General features: G+C 51.7%; 8 protein-coding genes; 4 read left to right on the forward strand and 4 right to left on the reverse strand.

The window, feature by feature from the left end:
• Positions 1–537: 537 nt before the first annotated feature.
• Positions 538–1,071, forward strand: RCC_03956 (uncharacterized protein; the record flags this gene model as incomplete). XM_023769238.1 has 2 exons in its annotated part: positions 538–790; positions 875–1,071. 2 exons carry the CDS (start codon positions 538–540, stop codon positions 1,069–1,071), a joined length of 450 nt encoding a protein of 149 aa, XP_023625006.1.
• Positions 1,072–1,159: 88 nt separating this feature from the next.
• Positions 1,160–2,707, reverse strand: RCC_03957 (related to aromatic aminotransferase Aro8; the record flags this gene model as incomplete). Its single annotated transcript, XM_023769239.1, has 1 exon — positions 1,160–2,707. One exon carries the CDS (start codon positions 2,705–2,707, stop codon positions 1,160–1,162), a length of 1,548 nt encoding a protein of 515 aa, XP_023625007.1.
• A 662-nt stretch (positions 2,708–3,369) lies between these two features.
• RCC_03958 (uncharacterized protein) lies at positions 3,370–4,727 on the reverse strand (the record flags this gene model as incomplete). XM_023769240.1 has 4 exons in its annotated part: positions 3,370–3,762; positions 3,810–4,098; positions 4,298–4,658; positions 4,709–4,727. The coding sequence occupies 4 exons, from the start codon at positions 4,725–4,727 to the stop codon at positions 3,370–3,372; spliced, it is 1,062 nt and encodes a 353-aa protein (XP_023625008.1).
• A 1,165-nt stretch (positions 4,728–5,892) lies between these two features.
• RCC_03959 (related to pyruvate decarboxylase) lies at positions 5,893–7,635 on the forward strand (the record flags this gene model as incomplete). Its single annotated transcript, XM_023769241.1, has 1 exon — positions 5,893–7,635. The coding sequence occupies one exon, from the start codon at positions 5,893–5,895 to the stop codon at positions 7,633–7,635; it is 1,743 nt and encodes a 580-aa protein (XP_023625009.1).
• An 833-nt stretch (positions 7,636–8,468) lies between these two features.
• RCC_03960 (uncharacterized protein) lies at positions 8,469–9,410 on the forward strand (the record flags this gene model as incomplete). Its single annotated transcript, XM_023769242.1, has 1 exon — positions 8,469–9,410. The coding sequence occupies one exon, from the start codon at positions 8,469–8,471 to the stop codon at positions 9,408–9,410; it is 942 nt and encodes a 313-aa protein (XP_023625010.1).
• A 293-nt stretch (positions 9,411–9,703) lies between these two features.
• RCC_03961 (uncharacterized protein) lies at positions 9,704–10,753 on the forward strand (the record flags this gene model as incomplete). Its single annotated transcript, XM_023769243.1, has 1 exon — positions 9,704–10,753. One exon carries the CDS (start codon positions 9,704–9,706, stop codon positions 10,751–10,753), a length of 1,050 nt encoding a protein of 349 aa, XP_023625011.1.
• A 1,416-nt stretch (positions 10,754–12,169) lies between these two features.
• Positions 12,170–15,805, reverse strand: RCC_03962 (related to phosphatidylinositol phosphate phosphatase; the record flags this gene model as incomplete). The annotated part of the gene is made up of 1 exon (XM_023769244.1): positions 12,170–15,805. The coding sequence occupies one exon, from the start codon at positions 15,803–15,805 to the stop codon at positions 12,170–12,172; it is 3,636 nt and encodes a 1,211-aa protein (XP_023625012.1).
• Positions 15,806–16,410: 605 nt separating this feature from the next.
• RCC_03963 (uncharacterized protein) lies at positions 16,411–17,271 on the reverse strand (the record flags this gene model as incomplete). The annotated part of the gene is made up of 1 exon (XM_023769245.1): positions 16,411–17,271. The coding sequence occupies one exon, from the start codon at positions 17,269–17,271 to the stop codon at positions 16,411–16,413; it is 861 nt and encodes a 286-aa protein (XP_023625013.1).
• Between the last annotated feature and the right edge of the window lie 473 nt (positions 17,272–17,744).

The raw sequence follows: 17,744 nt of genomic DNA on the forward strand, positions 1-17,744 counted from the left end.
AATACCGTGGCCTGAATAGTGGAGCTTCGAGGGATACAATGTCGACTAGATATGCCTCCTTTAGCGCTGGTCGACGCGTTCCAGACCTGCAACCAACAACTTCCCGGGGTTATATTTTTGGTTAGGCTATACACTTATCACAAGGCAGGCAGACCCCACTTAACATGTTTACCTTCTAGAAGAGATCGTATCTCGGGATGTCTTTAGCATTTGATGAATACATGAGGTTCCTATATCGTGGAAGCGTGATCGAATCGTCTCGAGGCCGTCTAGGTCGTTTGTTGACTGGGGTTATATGCATCATGTGAGGCAACATGGAAAACAAGTWATCACAGCGAACCAACACTTCCAAGCATGGTATTGTGTTGGTAGACCCACCCACACAATATCCTCGCATTCTCTAGCGATATTGGAAGGATTCGATGCGTGGAGCCATCAAAGGGTATATAACATGGCAGAGCAAACCTGCAATGTCCAACAACTCATCCAGCAACTCATCCAACACACTCAGCCAACACCCATTCTTCCAACATCACCATGAAGCTCTACCAGGCCTTCCTCATCTCTGTCCAATTCGCCGCCGCCCTTTCTGCGGCCGTCGACACCGCAGCATCCGAATGCGGTGACTTGGGCGTCTTGAGGGTCGACAATATCCCCGAAGGCGTCAATGCCACCGATATCCGCACTTGTGAAGCTCATCCTTTGGGCTCCAGCGGTGTGAGCAGCTCTGCCAACCCCACCGGGCTTGAGAGCGGTGACAACCACAAATGCTACACACAAGCGCCATATGGTAAGTGCGCAATGCAGCTTTAGAAAGTTCCCGGTGCTTTGGAATGATCATCACATTTGCTGACATGATGATCGTGGCATCCAGGATGTACGAAATCAGGAAAAACTGGGTATTGCTGGAAGGCCTGCGGAGACACGAAAAAGGGCGAATGGTGCTGGCTAGCGGGCAACAACGGCTTTGGAGCCTGGTCGACCTGCTCAGTTTGGAGCGACTGCGACACAAACAAGAACCAGTGCGGACAGGGTTGCAGAGTCAGCAGCAGCTGCGGATGCGGCTGCTGATTTTGGCATCCGTTTCCAACCCGCAAGATAACACGGTCTTTGCATGGCTCCATATCAAAGATAGCACGGTCCTTACAGAATTCCAAAATCACAAGACAGCACGGTCCTTGCGGCCGCTGCGATCTTCATTCAAATCTGTGTCTCCGTTCGTTTTCCGCGGTGCWTCCGAGAGAGCCGCATTTACAGCATCACAAAAGATTTTCATACCCGCATTGAATGAATCCTTTGGTGCTGCAGCGAATGTAAGCCGAAAAGCAACCTCGTCACTTCGATCCTTGTTGGTAGAGAACCAGCTGCCTTTGCTGAACTGTAGACCCTTGGCAACAGCGATAGAGTGGATGGAGGCCTCGATGGATGCATAGGATGCTTTGGAAGATAGGACGAGTTGCGAGCAGTCCAAATGTATCCACACCATCATCCCGCAAGTTGGCACGCTCCACACACAGCAAGGTGGTAGGTATTGCTCGCACGACTTGATGAGAGCGTCGCGGGATTGGCGGTAGCCTTTTGAGAGATCCCGTAGCCATTCGATAAACCCAAGGTGTCCCCACGTCTCATCAAGAAGCTTATACATGAGTATCTGGCTTGGCCCACTGACAGCCGTAGTGCTGAATTCCGTGTGAAAGATGAACTGGTTAATGAGTTGTTCGCTCCCAGTCACCCAGCCAGCTCGGAGGCCTGGGGAGAGGATCTTGGATGTTGCGTCAAGACGAAGGACTCGACCAGAACGATCCAAAGAGAGATATGACTTGGGTAGAGCAGAGAGGTATCCATCAGCTGATGTGGGGAGCGGAGTGTCTGGCTGGCCAAGCTGAAGGAAGAAGTAAGGGTCATCTTCGATGATGATAAGATTGTGTCGTTCTGCGACCTCATATATTGAAAGACGTCTCTCGAGGCTTTGCGTGGCTCCGGTCGGGTTCTGTCCGCATGGAATCATATACAAGACAGATGGCTTGCGGCCAAGTGTAGAGTCCCAACTCGACAGCTGTTGGTCCAGCACGTCCGGTAAGAGTCCTTCGTCATCCACTTCTATACCGAGGAGCTTGATGCCCATCGGCTTGACCATTTCAAGAGTTCCAGGGTACGTGTAAGCTTCGGACAAAAGCCAATCTCCACGCTCACACAGCATCCGTAAGATGATGTCTAGGGCACTGGTATTGCCACAGCTCAGGCTGGTAGCCCAGTCAGCGTAAGGTGGGTCGTGAACAAGCTCCACGTGTTCGGTGATGAAGCGAAGCAGTTGTGGTGAACCAGCTGAGTGTCCATAGTTGAGTGCATAGCCAAGATCCCACGAGGTCTCACCATCAACACATGACATGACGGCATCCTTGTCGCATATGACAGGCTTGAGCGCCATTTGCATGGAGCCCCATGGTATTGTTGAGGCCACCGGCCGAGCGACGCCAAGATTGCAGACGGGAGTGATTTTTCGTGAACTCGCTGACGCCTTGAGCGTTGATGCCTGTCGATGGCGACTCTCTTCGCTTAGGTGATGACTCCAGTCTTCTGAAAGTGGTTTGGATTTGTTGGCTTGGGATCGATACATTGGTGAGAATACCTGAGGAGCTACTCCTACGGGAAGAGGGCCATGTGCTTGGCGGTTGTGCTCGAATGTGGCAAGTTTTTGAGACAGCATCGTGAAGCGAGGCGAGGTGGAAGTTGTATGTGTATTGTGATTGGTTGTTGAGGTTGCTGTTGTTGAAAGGAGGGATGGTGCGGATATATATGGCAGCATTCCTAGGCCACGCGGAGTGTTCGGAAATCGCGGAGAAGCACGTGTCAGATGTGTCATGTGCGCACTTTAGCACCACAGCCGCTGACAAAGGATCAGGAATGTCCAACACGCATAGATATCAGGGGGTTTCCTCCATCTCCAACTCATGCGACCTCGACTCAGTGTTGCTATTCTTGTTCCAAGAACCACTTCAGCTCTGCTCGTCCGCAGACCTGCTCGCCGAGCGACTGGGAGTGAAGAAGGAGAGATCCAGGCAGACTTGTCCACACGAGACTTTCCCGACAAACAGAGCCTCTCGAATAGTTCCCCGAGGTCTTCTTGGGTGCGCTCATTAAAGTGTTCGGCGATGGTCCCCAGATCGTTGGCATAGTCCTGCTCATCGAACGGCGGAGGTGTTGAGATGGAGTTTTCCAGCCAAATGTTCAAGTCTAGACATGGCTATTGGTGAGACAGCTTCGCCTTGCTTATCTTCGACACTGATCTACTGCAAATCCTTCGTAGTGTTCAGCTCTCGTGTCGACAGTCCTACGTGCCGGTAAACCTTTGAACAAACCAGTGACTGGCTACGCCGCGTCCTGGTAGAGGGCAGGATGTTCGGCCAGATTCGTCCAGAAATCAAGCTCAAAGTCAAAAAAGTCGTTGTCTCCTGCCCACGGCATCCACGGGTCAATCGCTCGGCTGGCTTGCTCAGTGGAGACTCCATCCTGAGTAGTCGGAATTAGTGACCCTGAATTAAGCGTGTGTAGGACACTTTTGATAGTAACAGTTGCTGCTTGAAGTAGTGCGTAGTTTGGTTGATCAGGGGACAGGAGAACCCCAGCTTCAACATGAGCTACAATGACGCTGAGGTCTTGCATCGCTTGTGGGACCGAGAAGCTTGTATCTGCATTCTGCGCGCCGCGGTTGATTAACGCAAGACAGATGATCCCGGCGGCAGGCAATCCATAGAAGATGATCTATAGAAGTCAGCACTTTCAAGTGACGGTCGACCAGCATCACTTGCCTTCCAGATGAAGCCCGTCCCAGAGTTGGCTAGCGTTGCCTTCAAAATAGTAATCTCTCCGACCAACTTGAGCATCGCGGCTGATACGATGATGAGTTCGCTGCCTATTTCGGAGGCTCCCTGCATTGGTGATGAGTGCATGAGGAAGCGAACATGCAAAATATTCAGCGCAGCACTGGCGACGAAGTCGCGCTCGACTGCAGTGCCTTGAAAGTCTTTGAGATGGCCCGGCAACTGATATCTTGACGGGAGCGATGCCTCTAAGGCTACGCAGTCTTGTAGTATGATGCTGTGGAGAGTCAGAATCGAATGTCTAACATGGAGTCGGTTCGAGAGTATCCCAGATGGATGCTCTCCACGCAGACGGTATTCTTAGAGCCGCCAGGACCATCTCTATCAGCAGAGTGAACCACCGACTGCAAGGAGAGCTGGGATAGATATCGAATCGACAGCGCTGTGGTGTTATACACAGGGTGGCTTTAACTCACTGCATTGCTTGCGTTCGAGCTGCTGCGTCTACAAATCGCGCAAGATCGAGAGATCGCTCCTTCAAGATTGCACAGGCGACGGTCCAGCGTGTTTCTTGCGCGTACTCGAAAGACTCAATGCTTGAGTCGCTGCCGATAGTATTGAATGATAAATCGAGAAAGCTGTGTGACCTATGCATTCTTGATGGCCGCCCGAGGAAGATTGAGACGTTCTTGTCCGCCGAATATGCTCGACAGAATGCTTCACTTCTTAAAGACCCAAGTGTAGCTGAGCCAATGGCAGTCAAATCAACGCGCTCATGATAGCCCAAGGCATAGAGAGAGCTGACCACATCCCCGAGTCGTCGCCATGAATGATAGCCTGCGTGTAGAAGGTCAGCGAGTGGTTCATTCAACCATGACAGTACTCACTTTGGTCACCGTCGATCATGGAGTGAGCTATGAAATTTTCATACTGCAGCATCAGTTGCATGTCATTTAAGCAGTCAAGAGATAGACAGATCTCCAAGCATTGGTCTGCATGTTGTAATGCAACCTTCTCCATTCTTTGCTGGCCGGATCGCGTGCTATACAAGCGTGGGAAGAACATAGTGTCTTCAGCAGCCCTACTCAAGGCGACGAGAAACATGCCTAGCGTCGCCCAGCCAGGATTGCTACGGCAGAATGCCTCGCAGAATGTCTCAATGGGCATGTTGCCGGGTGAAGTAAGTCGATGACAGGTACTGCGAAATAGCATTGTAACAAGCTCAGCGCCTGACCTCAGACTGAATAGCGCAGTCACGGCCTCCACACACGAGTCGAGGAGAGGACCTGCCAATGCRAGATTGACACCTTGAGAGGCCCAACACGCTATGAGCTCAGCACAAGCACGCATATCAAGCTGCTGGATATCGTCCAGCAATTTGGCATGTTGTGCGGCATCACGATCTCCCAAATCATCTGCCGAAGTTGTCGGTATGAGGGCCGTTGTGGAGGTAGGGTCATCTGCAGTGGCGCCGGAGGCCTTCACTTGGTCGAATATTGATATGTGACTGGATGTACCTTGATAACCAGGGTTTGGATACACATTGGTAGTGGTAGGAGTCGTGGCTGAGGAGCCTTGTGAGTGTGAGCTGTGTGGAAGTCTGGGATTAGATGGTCTCACGGTTCCGGGAGTCTCTTGTTCTGCTCGTCGTCTTTTGAAAGGTCGTTGGCGGTAAGTACACTCTGTCGAGCGGTCCTTACAGCGAGCACATGGAGCGGCATGATCGCAAGACTGCTTTGCGACTCGACAAGGATCGCAGGCCGCCAGGCGTATCGGCATAATGTTCGAGGGTTGAAAATTGAGTTGGCAGCGGAGAAGAAAGCGGAGAGATGCGGCATGTTCGGCACAGTGCCGAACGGAAGCTAATTACGTAGTGCCGAACGGGAGCTAGAGGCCAAAAGCCGGGGCTAGCCGGACATCTTACTTGCCTTGCTTTCTTTATGGATGGACGACATTCCAAACAGTTGTTCTCAATCTTGATCTTGTTCGAAATCTTCGCTTCTTAAGCTCGACACCTGAAGGCCTGAAAATTCCCGTGACATCATACTCATTCTCCAACCATCAACACAACATGCCAGAAACGWTCACACTAGCGGAGTACCTCTTCGCAAGGCTGCGACAGCTAGGTGTTGAGACCATTCATGGAGTTCCTGGCGACTATAACCTCGAGCTGCTGGACTATGTTGAGCCATCGGGTCTTCACTGGACTGGAAGCTGCAACGAGTTGAATGGTGGATATGCCGCTGATGGCTACGCCAAAATCAAAGGCATTGGAGCTTTAATCACGACATTCGGTGTTGGCGAGTTATCAGCCATAAACGCGATAGCAGGAGCATATGCTGAGCTCGCTCCTGTTGTCCACATTGTAGGGACACCGTCACGTCAACAGAATCAGTCAAGAGCGCTGATACACCACACTCTCAATGATGGAGAGTATGGTCGCTTTGCCGACATGTACAAGCATGTGACGGTCGCACAAGCAGATCTTTCCGATCCACGGGTAGCCGCACAGCTTATTGACACTACACTGGCTCAGTGTCTTCTTCACAGCCGACCGGTGTACATTCAAGTGCCTCTGGACATGGTCGCAAAGCAAGTTTCGAGTGCGAGTCTTGGCACACCAATSGAGATACCGCAAGCTATCGAGGGAGAAGACCATACCTCCGTTGCGAAACTCATCACAGAGCGTATGTCGTCAGGCAAGAAGCCCGTGATCTTAGTCGATGGTGAAAGTCGGGCGTATGATATCTTGGGGGAGCTTGATCAACTGATCAGAAAGACTGGCTGGCCGACCTGGACGTCGAATTTCGGTAAAGGCTGTGTAGACGAAACGTTACCAAACACTCGAGGTGTCTACCAAGGCACATTCGCTAAACAAGAAGACCAGGACTACTTCAATTCTGCTGATCTCGTGCTCTGCTTCGGGCCACATTTCAGCGGTGTCAACTCATACTTTGGCTCTAGCATCCCATCAGCAAAGGCAACGATCTTCTTCAAGGCGACCAGTGTTGTAGTGGGAGACGATGTGCACCGAGATTCGCCGGCGAAGCTCATTCTTTCCAAGGTGTTGTCTGAGCTCGACACTGCGTCACTCCAAACAGTATCTTCTGGTCTCGCTCCTTTCGAGGGAACGGCAAAGTTGGCCGAAAGTGTCCAAGATTCCGAAAAGCTGTCACAGAAGGGCCTATTTTCTGTGTTGCAAGGCTATCTGAGGCCAGGCGATATCATCTTGGGCGAGACTGGCACTGCGGGATATGGCGCTCGTGCATTGAAGCTACCCAAACATGCGCGATTCTTTAATCCCGTAACATGGCTATCGATTGGATACATGCTGCCAGCAACACAAGGCGCAGCGCTTGCGCAACGGGAGCTTGACCAGGCAGGGAAATGGCAAGGCCGGAAAGATGATGTCCTACCACGTGCTCTCCTGTTGATTGGGGATGGTAGCTTCCAGATGACGGTACAGGAGTTGAGCACCATCATCCGGGAGAAGCTTAATGTGACAATCATTCTCCTCAACAATGACGGGTATACGATTGAGAGATGTATCCATGGAAAGGACCAGGGTTACAATGATGTTGCACGATGGAAGTATCTGAAAGCACCGGCTTTGTTCGGACTTGAGGAGGGCACTGGTATGGAGGGTGAGTACAGCGTACATACGGSGACTGCGACGCATATTGGGGAGTTGCGGAAGGCGCTTGACGGTATGGAGGCGAGGAAGAACGTGGCGGGCCTGGAGATGATTGAGGTCATGCTAGACAGGGAAGATGCTTTGCCACCGCTATCGAACATGCTGGAGAAGCAGAGATAGAAGGTCATGGTTCGATGATGGAGTTCAGTCGGCTTGATATTCCATAGTYCTCTTCGATACGAATATGAGCCCACCGTTCGAGATATTCTGGCATACGGAGTTTGTCAGCTTTGATGCGATGGTAAGCTACTGTCCGACTAGATCCTCGAGACAGCTTTGGTATGAATATCTCTGACACTGTTGTGTACTATGAATGGCATGTAGACTGCATCGTTCCCGCGATGTCTCTCGTATCCCATCCAAGCTCGAGAAATGAACATCCACGACTGCCTTGATGGACTTCCATCGTTTCGTCCTCCCAATCCAGAAGGTCTTTTGCCACGAACTCAATGCACTTGAAGGATGTTATAGACAACAACGTTGTATGAAGGTCCACCCTCTWGTTCGTGAGCCATGCCTTCATAATGCCTGGATCTTTCGAGCATGCAGTCGTGACTTCCTTCTGGGGCGTGAGGGGAATGTGATGTTTGTGTGCACTCATGAAACGAGCACAGTTGGTATCATTGAACGATCTAAGCTGCAGCGAAATCTGTTTCAGTCTCTATCTTAGCGTCATTATTCGCGTCTTATTTGCGGCTCGTTCCTTGTTTACACAAAGCCTCTGGTTGGTTTCTCTTTMACTCTTTCTATCTGCGACTTCCAGCAGCATCAGGTGGGAGAGGCCCAACACGCATTCCCAGAGATTGACGACCGCGTCGCCATCTGGACAATCATCACGCACTTGTCTGCTACCTACTCTCGAAGCAAGTGGACGAGCTGCGTCCACAAATCAACAACTGTGCAGCCACAATTTCCTTCACAACTTCTCCTCCACACCTTCCAAACCCGCAAGTATGAACACCAACGACGACGTCGACGCAAAGGACATCAAGCACTACATGTTCAAGACCTGCAAGACCTTTCTTGACGACCACAACGCGCGCGCGGACGTCACCAACCCATTTCCAGAATTAGGACTTCGATTCCTACTCATCCACGACGGTGGTGTACTACTGCTCACGTACGGGAAAGAATGGAAAGTTCCAAGATTCGTCGTGGGAGATGTCCTGGCAGCAGATACCATCGGTGCTGTCTGCTGGCGGACCCTGTGCAACCAAAACTATGACCATTTTGGCGCGCGAATCATTGAGCCCGCATTCGACCAACCTTTGCTGGAGCCTGATGACAAGATCCCACGAGTATTGTTCTTGTCTATCATGGTCACTTTAAGCTCGTGGCCAAATTGGCGATATCTGAAGGATTTTCGGGTGATGCCGCTCGAGAAGTTGGCTGGGAAGAACAATCCGGCGCTTGCGGAGTACAAGGACAAGGCCATTGAGCGTCTGGAGCATCATTCCAGTAACGACCTCGTCCTTCGCTTCCCAAAATGGAAGAACTTTTTGCGTATGCGGATGTGCTTCATGATGATGTCTCTCGAACACTGGAAGTTCAAAAAGAGCGCTCGAGAGTTCTATGTGGGAATCATGCAAAAGGAAGACAAGGCAGACGATACAGGTTTCTACATGTTTGAGACTTCGGAGGAGGTGCTGCTGAAGATGTGCACGGATGCCGATCTCCCTGTCTATGAGACCGATGAGCGATATTCACTCAGAGGAGTCAGTTTCAAGAAAAGCCCGGAGACTGAAGCGGAGACGCATCTTTGTTGTCGGCCTCGAGACAAGCCCGAACTCAGCTTTGATGTGGACGGATGCCTGAATGTCACGTGGTTGTCTAGCGAGGACGCTGAGAGACTTGGGGCCTTGGTGTTGGGAGGAGGTTTTGTGAGCGTCATCTGAGGCTTGGCGTTCAGCAGCTTTGGAACGCCGGGCGAATATGATGGAAGTGAAGTTCTTCCATCTCGGCTCTAAAGACATGTTCTGTATGTCGAGTTCCTTCCATAGAAAGATCTCGTCGCGCATACTGTATGACGAGACAAGCGGATGTTACCTCTCGGGCTATTCCCACGTGAAAATCCAAGTGAAGCTCGACGCTAGTGGCTTCCCGGAAGTGAATGGAGAATTGTCACCTGCATCAATAATAGTCTTTTCTTCTGTCGCAGCCACTTCAAACATATCATCCACTCTTCAAAATGGCCGCAGCTCACAGGAACTGGGTGTTCGATTCACAGTACGATCTCCTACGGTCCTACTCGGCAGCACCACCAGCACCAAACGTTCCGGCACCACCAGGTCTACAACCGACAGGCCACGGCGACGCGCGCCAATTACGCTCCGTCAAGGTCCAAGCTTTCGTATTCAACAAAGCAGGCCAGCTTCTCCTGCTCGCAGATGACTCCATCGGCTGGGTTCTTCGTTGGACAGCTCCCTCGACAGTCATCACCCTCAACGACGATGAACATCAACCCATCTGGAAGTCTGTCCGTTTGATGATGAAGCAGGCTATTCAAGAGGACATGCTCACGGACCTCCAATGTCCCGATCTCGTCAGCGGGTCAAACTACGTAAACGAGCAGTGGAACACCGAGGACGAACACAACCACACGACCTTGCAGATGAATGTGATTTTCACAGTCGGCTCCTACGAAATGAAAGAGCACATGGCAATCAACTGCACCACAAAGAAACCTGCGGCCATGAAGTGGCTCTTCTTCGATGAGGCTAGAAAACTCGAGCGCGACGACCTGCCTCTCCCACGCCTGGCCAGAATATTCACACAGCTGAGCCGGTACGCCCACTGCCAAAATCGCATCCTCGCCACCATACAAGCCAAAACCGACACGCAGGCTATCCTCGCTCATGTAGCAAATCTCGTGCTGCAGGCTCTTGTCATCATGCTCGGAAACCAAGCCGTATACCAAGGCTACAAAGTCTCCCACGCCCTCTTGCTGGTGAAGAAGGATGTGAAGAATTCTCCGCTCTTCGTCGTGGAGGTCCCTAGGGAGATTCACGATAAAATCACACCGCAGCTTCAAGGTCAACGAGTGAGAAGTTGTGTACGGATTGCTAATTGGGGATCTAAAGCTACTGAGTTCTTCGTTATTGGCAGGACGGTGGATAAGCAGGGAGATTTCCGGTTTCAGCCGGGGGTGACGATGGCCATGCTCAAGGGTGTGCTTGGTGCTGGTACTAGGCTTAGGATGGAGTGGACGCCTTGGAATCGCGAGGTGAGATTGATTTGATCAATGAATGATGACTGATGATTGATGGTGGAAATGATTATGGAGCAATGACTGGACATGGCTACATAGCTGAGATGTAACGATAGCATGCGCGACGATTATTGTAGGTCTGATAATCAAAATTTTGTAAGCCATCTCTCCAATCCCTCGCTCCCAACGTAGTTGCCGATTATGAAGCTGCTCGAACCCTCTCGACCAGCCAAGTAACGGAAAGAGAACGATGAGTTTCTTTCTCCGCTCTTTACGTGGCTTGGAAATTACTGCGTACCTCACTGTTCAAACCATCTCCAACTACATCTGCCTCAGATCATCAATGAAATCGTATCAAAAATCAATGACCCTGCCCCAGCCAAAACGTGATGGATGTATAAAACTTTCCATTGCCCGTTTCAAATAAATTTTCTTTTTCTTGGAAGCCAGCATATATGTAAGTATATCCATCCTACTACTCTCCCCTCCACGAGCGAAAATCCATAACTCATCATTTGAAATCAATAGATCCACTATCATCACGATGAAGAGAAGAAAAGCTAGTTAGGCTAGGGAATGAATTCTGCTGGGTCTTGATGAGTAGTGGAATTAATCTGCTAAACTGCCTGCGGGTCATCAATGATACGATACAATGCAATGCGGGCTGTAATAGTAAGTACCTATCCATGATTTGTAGTAGGAATCGTTGAAAGAAACGAACGAATGAACGAAGCAATCCCTCTTCCCCGTCGAAAGAATCGTGATCAATTTAATGGCGAGGAGTGTGGATGATTCCATGTTCTTGAGGCAGAGGAGATGTATTCAGTAGTTTACCTGAGCGGTGKACTTACCTTGCTTGCTTTATCAACAGGAGTTTTTCATTAACAGTACCTTCCATTCATTCATTCAAATCAGATAAGGTATGCATACGACTTCTAAGAAGAGCAGCTTCCGCCACTCACATACATACATACTGCAGCATGCATGAATTTCCAAAGAAAGTACCCAAAAAACCCTTCTCAACCCAATCAATCAATCCCTGCTGAGCCAGATTTTCTCCAGCAACTCCCACCAAAGAGTCAGGTACCTTAGGTCATGGTAAAACCCCAAACTCCTCTCTACCTTAGCCCCATCTTTCACCAAGGTAAGCAGCTTCTGCTCAAGCCAAACGCCTGGATATACCATGCTCTGTAGTTCTTTACCACTCCCCAAAAAACTTTCCAAGGCTTAGGTATCATCATCGTATCCCCAACAACACCACCCAAAAACGCCTTGTTGTAATCATCATCCCATGCCATCCCATCCCATCACATCCAAACCCTTCCCAACACCCAAGAAACATCATGCAAAAGTTCAACGATAGAGCGAAAACCCAAGAGTGTCCCCCTCGTCATCCACCTCGAGCCATTCATACTCCTCATTCAAACAAGTGCAGTTTTCGCAGCACTACTGCTTTCCGGGCTGCAAAGGTCTCCAATCATGTAAATGGTTGCCTGCTCCACCTCCAACGTCGTCGTCATCGTCATCCATGAGAACCTTCTCCTTCTCTGCAGTACCTCTTCTAGGCGGCAACGCCGGTGAATTCTCATTGTCATTCTCCTTCTCATTTGGAACCGCCTTTCTAATTGGAGGTGGTGGCAAAGTCGCCTTACTCTCCACCGTCGTTCCGCTGTTGGGAGTGCTTCGAGATGGAGGAGGCGGCATCAGCGCATGTCGCGGCGATGCTGTGTTGTGGTTTGAGCGTCTAGGTTCCGGAGGTGGAGGGGCGGATTTGGTCGAGGATGTAACTGAGCTCGCCGGGCTCGGGGAGCGAAGGTTCCGGGGCTTGGGAGGAGGGGCTGGTTTGCGGAGAGTGGACTTCTCTGCTGTGCCGCCCGTGTTAGCGGATCTAACAGATCTGAATTCGGGGAGATCACCGGACTGCGAGGTAGAAGATGAGGATGCCGGTGGGAAGGGCCTCCTCGCTGAACCTCCTCCGCCTCCAGTCTGACTGCCGGTGTAGAGGGAGGCGTTCTTCATAGGAGGTGTGTCGGGTGCTTCGACTGTGACCCAATCCGGCTCGTTGGTGGGAGTGTATGGGTTGGAAGGACGGGCGGGATTGAGCACTGCGCCCGGGGCTGGAGGTTGCACGGTCGAACGTGCTGGGTTGCCGCCGTCGAGCCACCACTTCCTCTTGTCTGAGCTAGCTGGGGGAAGACCTGGCTCGATCGAATCATATCCATACAAAGACTCATCATCGCTCTCAGCGATCTTGTTGTTGGCAAGGTGGCTGCCAACAAGCGCGCGTCGCTTGGTGTAGAGGTCACTACTAATCTGATCCTTCTTCGCCTGGTCGATGACACTCACTGTGCACTGGAAGATTCCCCATACAGGGCGATGATCCGAGAACTTCAGCGGGGCAGAGTCGTAGTACATCTGTCGGAGGTTGTCACCCCGAGTCAAGATACGATCGCACCATGCCGGAATGCGTGACTTGTCGGATGTGTCGTAGTCATCAGTACGAAGGTCGAACTTGTAGGTGGGCAAGAATCTCGGCCGCTTTTCAGAATAATGCGGAAAGCATTTCCCATGCACCATTTGGATGTTGAGCTGGTCGTTCTCGTACAGCAATTCCAAGTCACCTTTMTTGATGAGCTGTCTCGCCCTCTCATTCTCCATTCCAATGCGGTAGTTGAAGTCGCCAAACCAGAGGATGGATTTGTGCTCCTCGATCGTCCTGCCAGTTTGGAAGCGGATACCACTCGCGATGGTGCGGTAGTCCTGGTTACGTTCATCGTAGTTTTGAAAGCCGGCGGCAAGATGCGCCGTGACCAGACATATTGAAGTGTCGGCGTAGTCCATTCGAATCGCGACAGCACCTTTATTCCCTGCCATTCCGCTCAAGCCAGTCTTCTTAACTGCGCCCTCTACGTTCTTGATCATTGGAAGCGCGCTGGCCCTGACGAAGACTGACAGTGATGCCCCGACGAGCTGTCCACCACGGAGGAGGACATAGTCTTCTCCACCATACTTTTGTGCGTCGCGATTTAACGTCTTGCGTACCGCCTTCTCCCACAACTTCCGCCGATCTGGGTCAGTCGACATTATCTGCTGCACGTCCAGAACGACAATCTCCTGAAAGGCAACTGCGACAATCTCCGGCACCTTGAACTCCTTCTCGACGTCCGGACACAGCCATGGAGAAAGGTCTTCGTCAATTCCAGACGTCTTGCCATTCAGATTGAACGTACCAACCCAGATGGTGATCTTCTCAGTGCTGGTGTACTCCGCAGAACTCTTGCTGAGCTCCGCCGTGACATACTCATTGATAGGGTCGTAGAGGTGAACAGGCGTCTGGCCGATAAGACGCCCAAGGAGCATGTCGATGGTGACCTGCCTACCCTTGTCTTCAACAGTATTGATGTACAAGCGTTGGGCAGATTTCCGGAGATCCGCGAGAGCGCCTGCGAAGGAAGTCTTGCCTGAGCGAGTAAAGGACGTCTTCAAGGCGCCCGTGCCGGTGTAGATCTTAGCCAACGCGTCACCGTTGTCCGCCCAGAGCATCCCATGTCTCGCCCAGAAATCCGAAGCAGGTGGTGGCTCACCTTGTTGCTGTAGGAAGATGCCGAGTACGATTTTGGAAATCATCTCCTGTGCGACGTTTGTCCTATCCAAGCAGTCGAGGCAATTCGTCCGGAAGACACCGTTCTGCTTGATAACATCATTCTGGCTTACGACGGAAACCTTTCGACCATCCTTGGTGATGGTTTCACGCATGTCTTGTGCAAGGAAGTACTCGAATGCGACGGCGGAGTCGTAGATGTGTCTCTTCATGCCGGCTGCAGCTTGATATCCTGCAGGACCTTTGTTTTCAGCGTGGAAGTCGTAGCACACAGCAGTGAGGTGTTTGTGGTCAGACTCTCCTGCATTATCAGACGGATGATTGAGAGGGCTCTTGTCGATATGGCGCATGTATTGTCGAGTCAAGTTCAGCTCTGCCTCTTTTTCATCGCTGAGAAGATTCACCGCGACAATGTCTCCATATATGAGAGATAGCCTCTGAAAGTGCTTGTTGAATGCGAATTGCGATGCTTCGGGTGATCCCAGGATTGAGATCTTTTGCTGGCCGGGTAGTCCGACTTGTTGCTCCCAAAACAAGGGTACGCTGCCACGGCACTGCACGTATGAATAGCACAGGTTGTCGGTGATGAAGATGGTTTCCGTTTCCGAGAAGTTGGCGACGTATCCATCATCGTCGATACCGCGCGCGTTGAACCGAGTCCCAGCTCTACGGCACGACAGTCTGGAGATCATGGTCATGCTCGAGGGCATACCCGTTATGCCCAGTCTCGCTGGCGACTTGGAAGCTGGGACGGTAACAGTAGCAGCATAGCCTCGAATCGCAGACGTCAAGATCCTCGAGTGATCCAGAGCTGCCTTTTCCCGCGGGGACAGCTTGGAACGAAAGTCGACAAGTGGCTGAATCATGTAGCCGTTCCACAAAAATCCACCATCCAGACTGTCAATGGCAATTGTGGTCGCGTCGGCGGATCGGTCTTGTACGCGTTTGGTGAGGTCGAAATCGGCGCTGTAGTAGAAGCTCCCACCGCTGAGCAGCTTCTTCAACGCCAGACATGGGTGCTCCAGTGGATTCTCCCGGTAGTCCCCATGTCCGTATCCATTCGCATCGAGGTCGTCAGTCGGGAACGGATTGACTTGATCGTGTAGTAGATGATCATAGTCTGAACGATTGAGGCAGTGAAATTCCACCGACCATATCACTTGAATGGTCTCGCCCGGCCGCACGGTAGCCACTTTACGACTGCCGTTGACGACGCAGAGGAAGACGTCTCCATTGAGAGTCACCAAGCCGAGCGTTCCATGAACTGTGGAGGAGAGTCGGCGGTAGTCTTGCATGTTCTGGCTCTCCCATGGGGAGAACTCGACGATGCATTTCGGCGCGCCACCTTCATTGACGGACGACGACGAGCCTTGCTTACCACCCACGGCGGATGGGCTGTGACGGAAAATGAGGAGATGGCTGTCAGTAGCCAAGGCGATTGCTCGCGAGGGAGATTTCCTCAAAAACACTTCGATGGGCATGGCTGCGGCTGCACTGCATGTCGCCAGCGGTGCTCCAACCTCAATCTCAATCTCTGTGCGTCGCGGATGTTGTGATGATGATGTTCGCTGTAGGGAGTGTATTGCAATCACAGGAAAATGCGGCGAGGCGAGCAATGTAGTGGTGGCGCGTCTTACTTAGGTGTCGCTGCGGAGGCTGTTGTCGCGTGTATGTATGTAGTGAAGAGGTGGAAGTTCAAAGTGCCAGATGATGTCAGTCAAACTCCGAAACCACAGCATTTAATCCGTGTCAGCAGCAAAGGCAAACGCGGCTTTCACTCTTTCAATAAAGACACCACAATGTATGTATACAGCATAAGATTGGACAGGGATATGCATATATGTACTATCAATCTATACCACGATGCTTAAAGTGCATACATGACGTGCTTCAACGCTCGCTACAATGCTACAACGCTTTTAACAAGATGCAACGCAACCGCCGGTCGTGCAACCAAAACAACATGCAATGTAGATCAATCGTTCATGCTGACAGGTTTCTGTTCAAACCACAGCAGCGGGTCAACTACCCATGCCGTTCGGTAATAAATGCGGCATCATACATGACACGTGCATGGAACGCTTCATTACATCCCCGCCCAGCTCGTCCGACTCCTCGCCCGGATCGGTGCTTCAACATACTGATACGTGGCGAATTCATCAATCGGTCTCGAATGCGATTGTCCTCGATATCTTCGAATCTCCTTCTCCCTTTCATGCAAGGAAAACTCCGACAAAGGAGCGCCTCCCGCCTTGGAAGCTGGAGGAGGAGGAGGAGATGACTTGAGCGAATGCGAGGATTTATCTGTCTTGGACGTCTTGGATGTTTTGTGAGTGGCGTGAGAGCGGACATCGTCCGCTTCGCTAGAACTGTCCGAGTCTGTGTCGGATTCCTCGTTGACTTCGACGTAGTGGGAGTGACGAGTGGGTGCTCTGCTCGGTGCTCGACTGGGAGCTTTGCTGGCAGGTGGTGGAGTTGGTGCTTTACTGGGAACTGCTGTGGGTGCCTTGCTGGACGCCTTGCTGGGAGCCGCAGAGGGAGCTTTGCTGGGAGCTGCAGTAGGTGCTTTGCTAGGTGCTGCGGTGGGTGCCTTGCTGGGAGCTTTACTAGGCGCTGCGGATGGGGCTTTACTGGGAGCTTTACTAGGAGCTGCAGTGGGAGCTTTGGATGGAGCAGCAGATGCTGGAGCGGAGGGAGGCACTTCAATAACAGTCGTTGCCTTTGTGGACGGTGGCAGCGCGTATGATGGTGGAGCAGGAGGCATTGGCAGGGTCCGCATGTATGTAGAGCGCATGGTCATGGCCGGCGGTGGAGGCGGTCGTTCATCGATATATGTACGCGAGATTCGCCGCACTGAACGTGGAGGCGATTCCGAGTAGATCCTCACGCGACGAGTTTCTCGTGCTGGCCGGTAGTAGTCATCGTCCTTGACTTTTACAAAACACATGATGGTGGAGTGTCGTTGTTGGTGGGGGAGGGTGGTATGCAGAGGGCGAGGCAACCGGGGAATCGTAGTCTCATGAATGAATGGATGATGACGGGAAGGAGAGGAGCGAGAGTACGGTGAGGCACTTACCAAAGGTCCCACACCACGGACGGGGAGGTGTGAGAGTTTAATGCGCTGGACAAAAAATAAATGTGGCTGACCGCGTGATGGGGTAGCGCAAGGCCTGAGACGAGGCAGCTGTTGCAAGCAAGCACTTCCCTGTCTTGAAGCCGGGCTTTGACCAACTTTGGGCGCTGAGGGATGCGAAGTGGACGATGCCGGGCGTGCAGAGATCAGGTCGATGCATGTCTGGGCATCGCGGGTCGGTAGGCATGCGCAAGACACGCAGATATACTATCGCATGCAGCCCGGAAGCGTGGGTTCTAATCGAGCTAGCACTGTGTAGGTTGTCCATCGGGGGTTTGGGCAGAAAA

The sequence above is a fragment of the Ramularia collo-cygni genome (genome assembly GCF_900074925.1).
Source record: "Ramularia collo-cygni strain URUG2 genome assembly, contig: RCC_scaffold05, whole genome shotgun sequence".
Lineage (NCBI taxonomy): Eukaryota > Fungi > Ascomycota > Dothideomycetes > Mycosphaerellales > Mycosphaerellaceae > Ramularia > Ramularia collo-cygni.